Here is a 16,204-nt window from a genome sequence, read left to right as displayed (position 1 = left end):
ACTGAACAGGGCTCAGCTGAAAGCGGCCCTAGACCTTTGCCGAACCAGTTCAGTCATTTGATGCAGACCCGAATTCAGGTGGAGTGTTCACATACTTTGATAGGTCCACACCAAACAAGATAGTGCCCCAAGGAGCCTCTCCATCTCTGACTAGCTGTCTGCACTGCTCCCTGCGGTGCGTTGACTCAAACCGATGACGTTTAATTAGCCTGTGGCTGGGATGTTTTTATTTACACATTTCTACCAGCCCACTGCAAACTACTGCCTCCCCCTGGGTACAGGTCCACAGACCAATAGAGGGTACTGCACGGCTCACAGGATGAGAAACACATGCAGGTAATCACCAGCTGGCACTGCAAGACAGACGCACTTCTTAATTACCTGCGTAAATAATACTATGTATATGTAGATGTAGATCAAATTTTGTATTAGAAATTTTGATTAAAAGGCAAAGTCATTTACATGGAATGTTCGTCAAAAATATTTGCATTGACAGGGTTTATGTGGATGGTCTTTCTATCACTTAATTGTAATTATTCCATATATACTTCATAATGCCCAACAAAAGAAACAGAATGTTCACACCTAATAAAACCATTTCATATGAAAATGTTCATAAGTAAAACCAATTTATATGCAATGTTCACAACTAGTAAAACCAATTCATAATTTAAAACACTAGAATATTACAGATCGCTACAGTCAGATCAAAACGTTAACTTTACAGACGTTAACAGAAAAGGAACACTGACAACTTTGAATGGAAGTAATGTAACTAGATTTTTTGCAAGCACATTTGAAGCATTTCTATTAGTCTGTTTGGCATGGAATTTTGGCATAAAAGTGGCTTTTTCAAACTCTGTAAAATAAAAGAGTACAAAACAACAAAAACTGAGAGATGTGATTTTGTCCTGACAGCAGCAATATCTACATACATGTGTATATGTACACATACATACATATATATTTAAAAACATGGTGGGTGTACTCAAGACTTCCAGTACTAGGAGATAAGCTTTCAGGCGAACCATCTCCTTAAAGACTTGCTAAGTCTCATTAATCTTTCCACTAAATTTAGCACTTCTCAGTTTCCCTGTGCCTCATCTTTATTCCCCTAAAAATCATGACATGAATGCAAGTCACCATGACTGAGTCACCTGGGTGAGCTCACCCTTCCGTATCAGTCTGGTGGATCACTCACCTATTTTAATGTATCTGCAAGGGAACATCTGCTCATCGATCTTGTGCTTTAGCGTGAATGTCTCTTTGTTAAAGTCATTCTTAAGGCCACTGTGACAAAAGAGAAAAGACCCCATAAAATCACTACACATGTAGATAATTATGCCAAAACAGATTTTGAAAGATATGCAGGAGTCAACAAAACATACAAACACATGTCATATTATTACAACTTCTTATGACTGAATGCAAGTCATCCAAAGTCTATATTCTAAATTACTCAAACGTTTAGTTGTTGATCACCCACCTGGACAAGAGTTCAGTCATGTTTTCTTCACTCATGCCTCCAAACACCTTAAACTTCTTCAGGTTGCACACGTGCGTTTTCTCATACTTCCCATAGGTGATACTTAGTACAATAGCTGGTCTCTCTAGTTTTAAAATCAAGTACTGTAAGAAGCAGAAGAGACAACCTTAGCAAAGATTATACATATTAACGATCAAATTTCCCATTAAGAATAAGAATACTCTCTGTAGTCTGAATGTACACTCTTTAAAAAAAGAGAGTTCAAACAAAAAGTAGCTGGACGGCACATGATGGGACTGGCATATCAATTTGGGGAGTGTGATGCTTCAAAAAAACGTTAAAGACAGCTGCGCTTTACGACAGTGAGTCCAACCAAAGTGATGCATCGACCCAGTGAGAAAGCAGGTGGTGTTTGTGTGATAGGCAATAGTGTCTACAACTGAATGTATGAAACATTCATTGAAAGAACATGGAAAAACAGCAGCAAAGAACTACATTATAAAAATGAATTATTATCCTTCAATTTCGATCATTTCAATAGGATTTAATAGGGCATGTTTATGTGCATTGTTGTGTCAGATCAACATGAATGCACCATTAAAAGTAGAACACCGCTGATGGAATAAATGGCAAGAACCCACACCAGCATGATTTCACTTTCACTTTAGAAGTATATGAAGTACAACCTGTTGAAAGAAAAGGAAGGCAAAGTAAATTTAATGCTGTGGTGAATAGACTGTGTTTATATGCATTCAGTTGGCTTCCTGATTCGTTTAATCCGCAACAAGAAACTATCAAACACTAAAAAGTCACAAAACTGAAGTACGCTTCTAGTTGAACATTTCTCGTTCCACCTTAAATGGCACAGCAGTTTCTGGCGCCTCAGGCACCATTTAAGGTGGAATGGGATAATTCAAACAACAACAACCTGACAAATGAGAAGCTGACTTTAGCCTCGTAAAAAAATGAACGTTAAGAAACATTTTACAAGAAGCTGTTTGCAGAAAAGTTTCCTGCTGGAGATGTGAGAAAAGAAGCTATAGCTGAGCTAAAACTTAAAGCAAAGTACTAATGGATTTTCATTTATATTCCATTCGATTTTCTAGCTTATACTAGTACATAACACAAATTGAGACTTTAACAGTGAAGATGGTAAAATGGACATAAAATGCGGCTCCCAAGGAGGTTTGGTAATTGTAGAAAGGACAAAATGGCTCTTAACATTTGGGTTGCAGAACCCTGCTCTAAGTTAATGCAAATTCAGGCTTTATTACAAGGAAATTCTAATCCCTGTCTCTTCATGGTGAATCAAGAAGAACTGTTACATATTCCGATGACACTTTATTTTGAGTGGTCCTTTTCAAAGTATACACTCAATGGACTCTCGGTAACATGTCAAAAACATATAAAGGTTAGAATTAGGTTTTGGGTTGAGGTTAAGGCTAGGATTAGGCCAAGTGTTAGGTTTTGGGTTGAGGTTAGGATTAGGGGTAAGGTTGGGTTTTGTGCCATGAAAGTAGCATATCAACAACACATCTATTTATTGTGTCATGCTTCAACAGAACATCAATTTATTTACTGTAATGTACTCAGATGCTGCACTACTGCTACTTCACTGATACGCTGCTGTGTTACTGATAATCTGGTAAGAGTTTAAAAATCATCTACAAAGGACCACTCCAAATAAAGTTATACTTCTCACTTTAAAATGCTTTATAATATTTAATCCACCCTTCAACTAGTTGCTCCAGTCAGATGGCATGCTGTAATTTTGACTTTTGTCAAATGCCAGTTATCATGTGACTTCAAGACACTGGCAATCAACAAATTCTGTGAAAAGAAGCCATTTTTGACTTATTTATTTTTTTGATACAAATCATTTTGCTCTCAAAGCAGCAATTTTCAGGGAATTAATTTTAGACCTTATCAGTCAGTTGTAAGTCAGCTCCTGCATTCTATCACATTCGCAAGATGTCAAACAAGCAAAACACGTCAGTGTTGTCTTTCACCAAAGGCCAGGTTACATAACTATGAGCCTCTGCTCAAGTCTACAAGCAACATCAAGTCCATGAAAAACTGCAGTTAAATGGATCTCCTTGCTTCATGATTGGCATAATCTTCCACAAAAGATTTCAATGCCTGCAAGCACTAACAAATAATATGCAAACCACTCTACAGGAAACAAGCTTCACAACTCACTTGATTATTAAAGACTTTCATTTTGCATTTTAATACAGTTCCTCATAAATGCACTTTGCATGGGAGACACTGCGCTGTTACTGCCAAACAGATGCAGTTTTCAGCCCCAGCTGTCTCTTCTTTTCAACAATAAAAGTTCGAAAGACCCAGTTGTAAATAATTTAGTTCTTTTGTAAATAGCTGTGAAGACGTGGTACACTACGCAGTGGAATGTCCTCATGACATTTTTTCAACATATATAAAGTATGATAAAAAGCACAGAAATTTAATTAGTGTACTGAAAAACTGAACTAGCAATCACATCCAGGCCCAAATCATTCTTCGATGTTCTGCAGGCTTTGACTAATCATAAAGACTCGTCAGAACCCGAGTGATAAAAGATATATACACTTCCAATCTGCCCTACTTTCAGAAATAGAAGAGATTCTAATGCCGCAGTTGTGTCGTCTCTTTAAAGCTGCTCATTAACTGAGGATATCAAGCACTGAAGGCTGACTGAGCTGCTGCAGTATGTTACACAGCCTCAGCTTTCACCAAGACCAACAGTATCGATTCTGCACTGTCATTTGAAGCAGAGCTGACGAGAATCTGTGGCACGATTGTCCATCCTTAACACCAGTGATGGACTCAAGACAAGGTGAAAACAGTGTTTCACAACATCCATGTTATTGATTCATAACTGCATTTTACTACTTAAGAGTCTTGCATCTTCTACCCTTGAAATGCAGTGTATGTGGGAGGCCAAGGAAGCATAGCTTTCAAGACAGGGTTTTTGTAAAGGCAGTGAATTAAAAATGTTTCAAGAGTAGAAGGAGCAGAAGTTAAAGTTAAGTTATACTGTATCAACTTTAACAAAGAATAGAATCTTCTTTTTCTTCGCAGGCTAGTAGTTTGATCAAACAAAGTTACAGGCATGGAACGCTTCAGTTCTGTTTGTGTTACTGATGGAATGATGCTCCCAAGAAACAGGAAAAAAACTTGTGTGTTCTGACTACAAATGGAAAAGGTTTACATACCTAACCTGTTTGTGAACTGGAGAGTTTGCAGCACAAGCTTTCTGCACTATTTCACAGCACTAGAAAACATGGTGGAACCCATTAGACCCAAAAAGATTGGATTACACATAGGTCCATTTTAATAAAGGCCCGAGTGACATGAAAACTGATCAGCAACACTGACTTGAAGAGGTTAAAAACTCTGACATTGGTAGACATGATTTTAATTTTGTACTCTAATTGTTTCAATTGTTTAAGCTTTAAACTTTTAAGTTAAGCCTTGAGTTGTGAAATATGAGCGACAGAAACTGTCACAATTTTTAATCAGTCTTTTATTTATATGTTTTGCTGTTGTCTGAACAAAGCCTCGTATCTCCAAAAAAAGGTAACATTACAGGAAAAGGAAAAAAAAAAAACATACCTTATTTTTAATGTAAGTCAATGGAACCAGAGTCATTCAACTGCCAGATGGAGAAGCGTGATTCATCACTCCAGTGGTGGTGCTTTACACCACTGCAATCGACACTTTGCATTGCGCTTGGTGATGTAAGGCCATGGAAACTCATTCCATAAAGCTCTCTACACTGTTCTTGAGCTAATTTGAAGGCCACATGAAGTTTGGAGGTCTGTAGCGATTGACTTTGATAACTTTGTAGCAGTAACTTTGATAACTATAAAGTTGACTCTGCAGAAAGTTGCCGACCTCTGTGCACTATGCGCCTCAGCATCCGCTGAACCCACTCTGTCATTTTACGTGGCTGACCACTTCGTGGCTGAGTTGCTGTCGTTCCCAATCGCTTCCACTTTGTCATAAAACCACTGACAGTTGACTGTGGAATATTTAGTAGCGAGGAAATGTCGCAACTGGACTGCACAGGTGGTGTCCGATCACGGTACCACGCTGGAAGTCACTGAGCTCCTGAGAGTGACCCATTCTTTCACTAATGTCTGTAGAAGCAGTCTGCAGGCCTAGGGGCTTGGTTTTATAGACCCGTGGCCATAGAAGTGATTGGAACACCTGAATTCAATTATTTGGATGGGTGAGTGAATACTTTCGGAAATATAGCGTGATATATAAGCTTTCTAAAATGATTATAATATGTAGGCTACAGTATGTGTGACAACACCCAACATCCTTGACAAAAGAGAACATCTGTTCGTCTAAGACAATAAAATCCATTATTTCCAAATTATTTCTGTAAGTTCTAATTTGCACTTTGACATTGTCATTTTTTACAGACATTTCTACAGACATTAGTGAAAGAATGGGTCGCTCTCAGGAGCTCAGTGAATTCAGGCATGGTACCGTGATCGGATGCCACCTGTGCAACAAGTCCAGTTGCGACATTTCCTCGCTACTAAATATTCCACAGTCAACTGTCAGCAGTATTATAACAAAGTGGAAGCGAGTGGAAACGACAGCAACTCAGCCACGAAGTTGTCGGCCACGTAAAATGACTCATCAGGGTCAGCGGATGCTGAGGTAGACAGCGCGCAAATGTTGCCAAATTTCTGCAGAGTCAAGAATGGGATGTCAAGTTCATATGCATGTGACGATGGACTACTTTTGGCAATATGGTCTATGCAGTGTTCAATAATGTAAATTCACTGTCAACAGTACTTGTGAACATGAGCAACTTTAACACTTGTCTAACCCACTAGGATACCTGCCCTCAAAAGGTTCAGGATGGTGTGGTTGAACAACACCACAATATTTCAGGCTTGCAGTAAAAACAGGGGTTAAAAGTTGAATGGGCACGTGAATATACCCCAGACATAGCACTTTCGATTTCCTCTCTGCCTAACCACAAGACTGTCAATGCTGCTTGCACTATGCCAAGGAGAAAACAGACCACTTCCTCTTTCCAAATTGAGATTAGTAGCCGGAATATGACCAGACAAATTCATCTTCAGATGAAAGCAATGTCATACTGTGGATTTCTGACCACTCATGATCAGAACGCAGACTAAAGAGCAACATCTAAATCCTGTTAATTCATACACTATTGGAGGGACAACCATCCTTAACCATTTTCCCAGCACATCTGCATGTCAATATATTAAACTACTCTTTGAGTTCACAGTCAGTCTTGCTAAAAGCAACTGTATTACAATCCATGAAAGATCCATCCAAAAAGCACCCGCATGCCTTTTCTAGAACGCACCACATCACGTGCGTTTAAACCTGTGTGTGGAAATTGAACAAATGCCCCTAAGTGCAGTGATGCAAGCAGCCATGTGATATTTGGCCAATCGAACACAGAGATGCCTCAAACAAAACACGTACAGCTCTGCATAATGTACAAACTAAAATCACCAGATCTTTTTTGCTCAAAAGACATTTCGTTTTGCCTCAGAACATGAAAACATCCATAAAAGTAAGAACTCAGAGCCTAAATCTGGGCTATACAGTGATATGGTTTTGACCGCATTTGTGATGAAAATATCTTCTGTGCAAAAACAGTCACTCGCACTTGTGAGATTGCTTGCATTGCTAACTTTGACATCTAAGAAACAAATGTTACTTATGTTAGAGGTTCACTGTGGAGCATGGAAGCAGAGGGTTAGCCAGCCCAGTGCAAGCAGGAGTGGGAAAATACATACAAGTAAAGAAGACCTGGAAATTAATAGCCTATATATAAAAACAATCACTTAATAATTAGCATATACAAATACAACAGCACAATAACAAAAAGTGATGCATTTATTGTAAACAGTTGTGAAGCAACCAATCACATGAACACGCAAACTGCTTTTCTGTAGCACTTAGAGAGACACTGAAGACCTCAAACAGTCCCAGCTGTGGAAGGTGCTCTTAATAAAGGCAAGCACACAGTCATTTTCAGTTGATACTTATGCAGATGAAAACCAGCCACACGAGACTGCGGGTGGGGGCAGGAGCAAATGTTTTAAATGTTATATATTGGCAAGTCATCCTCTGAGAAGAAAAAATCCTGTCAAGAGGACGACATGTCACTTAACATCTAATACTTCACCTGTTTATGGCTGGTGTTGGCTCAAATTCTAGCACAGCTGGAGGGGCTGCCTCCTCAACTACACTGCTCAAAAAATAAAGGGAACACTCAAATAACACATCCTAGATCTGAATGACTGAAATATTCTCATTGAATACTTTGTTCTGTACAAAGTTGAATGTGCTGACAACAAAATCACACAAAAATCATCAATGGAAATCAAATTTCACACACAAAATTAAAGTGGAAAAACACACTACAGGCTGATCCAACTTTGATGTAATGTCCTTAAAACAAGTCAAAATGAGGCTCAGTATTGTGTGTGGCCTCCACGTGCCTGTATGACCTCCATACAAAGCCTGGGCATGCTCCAGATGAGGTGGCGGATGGTCTCCTGAGGGATCTCCTCCCAGACCTGGACTAAAGCATCCGCCAACTCCTGGACAGTCTGTGGTGCAAGGTGGCGTTGGTGGATGGAGCGAGACATGATGTCCCAGATGTGCTCAATCGTATTCAGGTCTGGGGAACGGGCGGGCCAGTCCATAGCTTCAATGCCTTCATCTTGCAAAAACTGCTGACACACTCCAGCCATATGAGGTCTAGTATTGTCCTGCATTAGGAGGAACTCAGGGCCAACCGCACCAGCATATGGTCTCACAAGGGGTCTGAGGATCTCATCTTGGTACCTAATGGCAGTCATGCTACCTCTGGCGAGCACATGGAGGGCTGTGCGGCTGTGGAAATGCCACCCCACACCATTACTGACCCACTGCCAAACCGGTCATGCTGAAGGATGTTGCAGGCAGCAGATCGCTCTCCATGGCGTCTCCAGACTCTGTCACGTCTGTCACATGTGCTCAGTGTGAACCTGCTTTCATCTGTGAAGAGCACAGGGCGCCAGTGGTGAATTTGCCAACCATGGTGTTCTCTGGCAAATGCCAAGCGTCCTGCACGGTGTTGGGCTGTGAGCACAACCCCCATCTGTGGACGTCGGGCCCTCATACCATCCTCATGGAGTCGGTTTCTAACCGTTTGTGCAGACACATGCACATTTGTAGCCTGCTGGAGGTCATTTTGCAGGGCTCTGACAGTGCTCCTCCTGTTCCTCCTTGCACAAAGGCGAAGGTAGCATTTGCACAACAGCATGTGAAATTGATTGTCAATCAGTTTTGCTTCCTAAGTGGACAGTTTGATTTCACAGAAGTTTGAATTACTTGGAGTTATATTTTGTTGTTTAAGTGTTCCCTTTATTTTTTTGAGCAGTGTAATATAAAATTATCTACAGACGTAACCCACCACAGGTAAAAGAGTTTCCTTGGCTTTTTTAATCAGTATGTTCTCTCGGTACTGTCAAACAGCAGGTGAAAACCTGGCAGGCGAAACACTCTAAACATAAAAAGAATGGTTCTTTAAGGACTCCTTACTAAACAAAATAGTTCTATATAGAACCATGAACACTCAAAGAAACCTTCGCATGATTAAAGGGTTCTTTGCTTCATGAAAGGGTTCTACAGACTTACGGAGAATGTCCTGTAGATGATGCTATATCAAGTCCACTCAAAAGAGTGCTTCTATTGTAACAAGTTTGACATCGTAACAGTAGAAGAACCCTTTCTGCTGCTATATAGAATCCCTTTCAAAAGTTTCAAGAGCTCCACTCAGCAGCAAAAACGCTATTTGTAAATGAGCAGCGTGGCAAGCTGTAGCAGTTTGAAACTGACCAAAATGTTTCAGAATGTAAACAGCATGTAAAAACACAACAAATTCATTACAACAGTAGTATATTTAGCAAGCAGTCCAAACAAATATGCCATTTCATGCCATTGCACTGTGCTCTAGAACTAGCCAGATTTGTCAGGGAAACCATGAATCTGGCTAGCCTGAGTGGCAGGGTAAATCTGTTTCTCCAACAGAGCGAAACAAGAGTTCAAACGAAAAGCCTCACAAAGTAAAAAATACATGCAAACACAGCAGAGCATGCCTTAATTACGTGCTCTACATTTAATGAACACTAGAACTTGTAGGCTGACATCTGGATTAATTCTGCACAAACAATACTCATCACAGACCCTGTCTGCTAGCTGTCAATTTTAAGGCCTGTAATAATGCACCCATCAGCGTGACCCACAGGTTTCTGTCACTCATTCAAATACGCTCCATGTTTACTTTAGCTTGCCTGTTTCACTTGCGTTAACTGATTGTGTTCACTTTGTATTTTCATATACTCTGCATTATAGGCCAATTTTGCCAATTACTCCTCTTGGCTACAGGGGCTTGAGCATATAAGCACAATCATTTCGTCTAGTTGTGGGGACTAAGGATGCACTGTTATGGGCTGATGCTGATATCTGAAACAATTCTAAAATGTAGAAACTGGGACAAGATCTACCTTGATTAGCATTACAGAGAAAAGCAACATTCTCTATTAAAGCATCACACACACACACACACACACACCACTATCTATGCTGTTTATTCTACTGGGTTAGAGAGCCACAATATGCAGTAAAATTGACTAAATGCAGACATTTTAACATTGTAACCCGCCTCGGCTAAACATTCCGATTAAACTGTAACTGAAAAAAATCATAAAGAAGCAGATATCAAGCAAGATTTAATTGTCTATTCTCTATTCTTCTATTTTCATGGCGGCAAATGTAAGAGCGACAAGGCACTTAAATTTCTGACCAATAAATGAAAATCTGCATGTGTAATTTGGTGCACTTCAGCTGTTTCGGTGTGAAACCAATCGACCCAAAAAAAATAATAATAATAAAAAATAAATAAAAAGGGGAAATTTACTTTTAAGTTACATTGAACTAATTATCTACTAAATTGGCCATAATTTTCTTTAACTCTAAACCTGGTTCTAATCTTAACCCTAACCTCAACACGAAACCTAAATCCAACCATCACCCTAATCCCACCACTATTTAGAACCAAATAAGTTTCAACAGATAGTTTGTTAACAATTTAAACAGAGATAATCTGTACGGGACTATAGTGGACTATCAAAATATAGTGAGACCTAAAAAATATACAATGATAAATAAATCAAATATAAAATTCTGGCACAGTGCCAAAACAGCCTTAGACATCAAGGTCTAATATACATACACACACACACACACACACACACACACACACACACACACACACACACACCATAACATCCCTCTTGTTACACAAACGGAACCTGGCCATGAATTGGAGAACACACGACACTCCCAAATTGAAAGTATTATTCAGATCTACACCATTTGCCTGTATCTGAGTGATGAAGCCCATTATGTTTGTGCTGAATGTGGTCCATTTACCTGTGGAGGGTAATTGCTTTCAGATGACCACCTGGAAGACTGGTCACTGGGTTTATCCACCAAAATGTTCCTGCCAGCAAAAGAAAGCAAGGCCTGAGCAAATCTGATATTTGGTAACATGACTTGCAATACAGTTACAGAGCAACTATAAATCTGCAGAAAATATCAGACTTTTGCTTTATAGGTAAAATACTGGCAATAAACAGCATGCAACTTAATTTAGAAGTGACAGCTCAGTACAGGTGGCTCTTCGCTATGTAATAAAATGAGCTGCAATCATGCCAGCTAATAACATATATTAACACATCCTGTTTAAGCCTTTGGTCACATTTAGGCCGCGATTACATCACTCAATTTACTAACCTGAGTGATAATAGCCTACAGGGGACAGAAATAGAGCCAAACGCCAGCCGCTGCTTAAGGCGTCACGTTACTCCTCCACTAATAGCAGCAGGGTCAGCTAGCAACATCCGTGGAGGACCAAGACTAAAGCAGGAGGCTGAAAGTTGGTTCCTATTCGCCAGCTTGTTTATCAAATTTGCCCGTTCCACCTTAAGCGAGGCGCCAGAATGTAACCGCGGCACCTTTTAAGGTGGAACGGAAAAATTCGAATAAGAAGCTGAGCTCAGCTTCGTAAATGAAGTAAATCTAGTTAAGGGTATGTTCTAGCATATGGCCTAAGCTCATGACTAGAACTAGTTCCGTTAAAGATATAAACCCTTTCCGAAAAGAGCGTTGCACTGCATTGAGCACGCTAACGAACTTAACCTAGCTATATGCTGCTAAGCTACCGCTAACGTTAGCGAGCTTACTTGGCTGTCAATTCCGCGTCAAGCAAAACGCTTCGGGTAAATTAAGCTGCAAAACGCATAATATGGTTAAAGATGCATTAACAGGCCATCATCTTGTCCTATTTAGCTAAGCACTTTAGCTACCCCGCTACCTTGTCTCAGAGCAGTGCACCCAGGTAGGTTAGGTTAGCCTGCCTGCTAACGGTTTATACCGAAAAAAGGCTAAGCTGCTAACTTGGCTAACTGTGTAGCTCATTTAAAAAATAAAGAGATGTCTAAGAAACAACAGCATGGCACTGCTACCGCAGCAGGTACATATTCCTGCCGGCCATGTGTTTTCAGAAGCAGCTCCGTGGTTTGGTGAGCTAACCATCTAACAGCTAGACGACTAACACGGGAGCTGGCTGGTTTAGCAGGTGGAGGAGTAACGTTAGCTACTTGGCCTCTTTTCCCAAGTTAGGCCACGACTTTAATATTCTGCCTTGATTTGACACCCACGTTTCAGAGGTGCGAACAACAGAGACGCGACCGGGTTTTTTCGTGGCGTTACTCACTCTGGTAAATATGTCGAGGAGTAAGAACTCCATTTATAAACACTGTAGGAAAGGACTCTGCTCTCGGGAGCCACCGCCATCTTGTTGCACAAATAACAAGTAGCGCAATCTACAAGTATAATAATGTGGGAGTGACTCGCTCTTAAAGTGAGACCGCATCTAGAAAAGCGGACCAGGCTCCTCTGGAAATGAGTCTCTGTCTGCTGTGAAAGGAGAAAAATATGCAGCCGTTATTTAAGTCATAATGGAAAAGAAAGTCTCCCATAATTATGACTTGGCATGACTTGTCACCTCACAATAACGAGAGCCTATCGCATAATTATCACTCAGCATCTCATGATGACAACTCAGTGCGTCGACGTAACTGAGATACTAAGTCAAAATTGTGACACAGTAAATCGTTATTATGAGAAAGTCATGAATAGTCGGAGGAGATGCTGCGTGAAGTCATAATTGTGGAAAACATCATCATTATTATGACTTTATTAAATGGCTGTAAAAAACAATAAATAAGCACACAAGGAGAGTCAATATTGGTCCACCCGGCATTGCTGGCCTCAAACAGTTAATGGGTAGTTGAAAAGCATTGGCAGACTAATGTGAGACCAAATATGCTTGATATGGTTTAAATGTGGACTCTGATCAGGCTTTTATATATATATATATATATATATATATATATATATATATATATATATATATATATATATATATATATATATATATACATATAGTGCCCTCCACAAACATTGGCAATAAACTGATAAACAGGCTGTAATTCTTTATTTAGGTATTCTTTATTGCTTAACTTTAACTTTGATCTTTCATTCACAACAAAAATCTAACCTTTATTTTTACTATAAGTACTTAGTAAACATCCTACTTTTACTCTAGTTGGCAGTCTCTGCATGAATATGTTGTTGCTTGTTACTCTGAAGTGAGAGAAAACCTCAGTGACTCATATGTACAATTTGTGTGTGTGTGTGTGTGTGTGTGTGTGTGTGTGTGTAGACAGATCAGATAGATAGAGAGATAGATAGAACTCTATTGATCCCGGAGGGAAATTGCAGTGTTTCTGTAGCAAGACAAATAATTACACATAAACTTACATAAACTATGCAGAAAAATACAAAATAGAAATAAATCTAGGCAAAAGTTAAAGTACAAGAGAAATAAAATAAAGTATAAAACTATATCTATTTACATATTTACATGGGATATGAGACAGATTCGCTGTATTTACAAGACAGCAGGCACTGAGTGATATGAGGTCTAACAGCGCATATTATAGACATGACTAACTGAGTCGCATCAATATTGTAGTGTAAAGTGCATAGTGAAAAGTGTCAATACAGTAATAGTTGTGATATATTGCACAGTGTGTATTAATCGAAGAGGAGATACAGTGATGTGGTTCAGCACAGTTCAGACAGCAGTAGATCAGTACCTTCTCTGCAGTAAGGAGAATCGTTGTAGAGCCTATAGCAGTAGGTAAGGAAGATCTCACATGGTGATCTTTAACACAGGGCAGCTGTAACAGTTGGTCACTAAATGGGCTTCTCCGTTCATCCAGTGTAGCATGCAGAGGGTGTGAGGTGTTGTGCAAGATGGCTAACAGCTTATTGATCATCCTCTGCTCTGCTACAACCTCCAAAGAGTCCAGCTTGTGTGTGTGTGTGTGTATGCATTGAAATTGATGCAAACCAATCACACCTTTCACTAAATCCTGCCCCTAAATACCAACTTAGCAACTGTAGCTAGGCCTGTACACCTCTGGTAAGTTTTTCCAACATACCACAATGTTCTGTGAGGAATAATGTTTTAATCAGACACCCAGCAATATTCTAGTAGTTTAGAGAAGATAGAGTGAAATTTGACTGACAGCTGTAGGATATAGATTAAACAATGTGGAAGAAAACATTACCTCTTAAAGCTCACATGGAACAGGTACAGGTATGTGGCTAAGTTGGCTAGCTGCTATATAATGGAGCTTCTCCCTTTTTGTTTTGCCTCTGTCTTTATACTTTGGAAACATTCACATTGGTGAGAGATCACATTAGCATGACTTCCAAAAGCAAGACTGCAGCGAAGAAAGGTGAGGCCTCAGTAGCACTGTGCTATGAAGGCTTCTCATTTGTATAAGAAAAAGACACAATCTAACAAGGCCACTCATGTCACTGGAAACAAATTGGAGTGTAGAATTAGAAAATACCGCTGATGTGAATAATATTAAGCTGGCAAGCAAAACACTGATGTCAATGATAATGTAATGTAAAACAAGAATTTGGGATTAAATCATAACCTGCAATCTAAAACATGATCAGCTCAGGTGCATTTCAAACCCTCCATACCATTCAATTAACACCCTCTTAAACAGAAACCCAAGCAAATAAATAGGGCTCTGTATATTTTACTGGCTTCTTTAAAACAATGTATAATAGGTTTCATCAACTGCCATTTCTCTTTGGTTGTGTTCTAAATCTCCTACTATGTATTGCTTGCGTACTGATCGTGTCCAAAAGTACTAAGTAATATGTAGTATGTGGGCAAATTGAACTTCTCAGGTACTCCAAAGATACCTGGAAGACATACTACTCTGGCCAAATACTCCAGTATCCACCCTCAACACAATCTCTTCATGCTTCTCCCATCAGGCAGGTGATACAGGAGTGTGAAATCAAGGACGACCAGATTACGGAACAGTTTCTACCCGCAGGCTATCAGGACTCTGAAAACCTTGCACCCAGTAGCCTTCCTTACAACCCTCGTACTCCACTGATATAAGCATGTGACCAGTAATGTGGTCCCAGAGCCGCCCCAACCCCACACCCATCACCTCTTTCCCATGAGATGACCGCTAGAACATTACAGCAATGTGCAATACAGCTGCTGTGCAATACACTGCACAATGGCACAGAAGCACCCCTGTATACACAGGCAATTTCAGTGTATCAGTTTCTATATGATAGGATATGTATACGTTGCTGTTGTCAGAACAAAACCTTGTATCTCCATTTTTAACATTTTTCACTTTTTGAACTAATATCTAATCATAAATAAAACATAAATAAAATACCCGTTGCCCTTTACACTGTGTGTAAATTTCATAATGAAAGAGAAAAGGCCCAAAATTGCTTGTAAAAAAAGTCTGGGTACCTTGACTTACATTAAAACTTACATTCTCATTTTGGCGATACAAGGTTTTGTTCTGACAGCAAAGATATATACACATATATACAAGAGTACAGCAGTGTCAGTTTAATAGCTCCGGATTCAGCCTTCTATGGATACGTAAATGTATTGAAAGGAAATACTCTGTTCTGCTGCACTCAATGCAGTGCGGAAGCTCCATCAGATTACTCTGCTGGTCTTGAGGTGCATCTGCTATCTTCCGCTGTTTAATAAAGTTAACTTACAACATTGTTAAGACAGTAACTTACAAAAGTTGGTCTCAGCCAAACAATACACACAGCATCAGCTTTTCAGGCTCACATGTCACGAGTCACGCTGCTTATTATTCAGTCAAACTAGATCATATTACCGACTATGATAGTAATGAGGATGAAATGTCTTACCTTTTTTGCAAACACACAAAAACGTGTCTCGGGAAACCACAGGTTTACCACACGGCCAAGTCTAAAGCCAACATGTTTAAAGTTTATTTTATTGGCTTTGGAGATGAGTACAAAACAACACCCTCCACTCTGCCGTGGTATCTTTCAAAACTCACCAGGCACATACATCGTTTGACCACAATATAGCCATGTGTGCTGTTAAAGAGATGTAATGCAGCCAGTAATGGTCGCTAAGTAGTGGTTGGAGGGCTAGGATGGGCTTTGAGAGGTCTGTTGATACATAGCTTTTGTCACATACTGCGTAGTGTATAA

At 39.7% G+C, this 16,204-nt stretch overlaps 1 protein-coding gene across 2 annotated transcripts in view; it reads right to left on the bottom strand.

Moving 5' to 3' along the window:
• mkln1 (muskelin 1, intracellular mediator containing kelch motifs) overlaps nt 1–12,427 on the bottom strand; it is a 38,121-nt gene extending 25,694 nt beyond the window's left edge. For both annotated transcript variants that reach the window (XM_017712189.2, XM_037541016.1), the window contains exons 1-4: nt 12,318–12,427; nt 10,973–11,042; nt 1,487–1,629; nt 1,202–1,290 (exon numbers count right to left, since the gene is read on the bottom strand). In XM_017712189.2, the coding sequence (XP_017567678.1) occupies nt 1,202–1,290; nt 1,487–1,629; nt 10,973–11,042; nt 12,318–12,397 (382 nt within the window). In that variant the 5' untranslated portion in view covers nt 12,398–12,427. The remainder of the gene's footprint in view (nt 1–1,201; nt 1,291–1,486; nt 1,630–10,972; nt 11,043–12,317) is intronic.
• Nucleotides 12,428–16,204: the final 3,777 nt, after the last annotated feature.

The sequence above is a fragment of the Pygocentrus nattereri genome, chromosome 1 (genome assembly GCF_015220715.1).
Source record: "Pygocentrus nattereri isolate fPygNat1 chromosome 1, fPygNat1.pri, whole genome shotgun sequence".
Lineage (NCBI taxonomy): Eukaryota > Metazoa > Chordata > Actinopteri > Characiformes > Serrasalmidae > Pygocentrus > Pygocentrus nattereri.
Note: the sequence above shows the minus strand (reverse complement) of the source record. Positions and strands in the feature narration are given on the sequence as shown.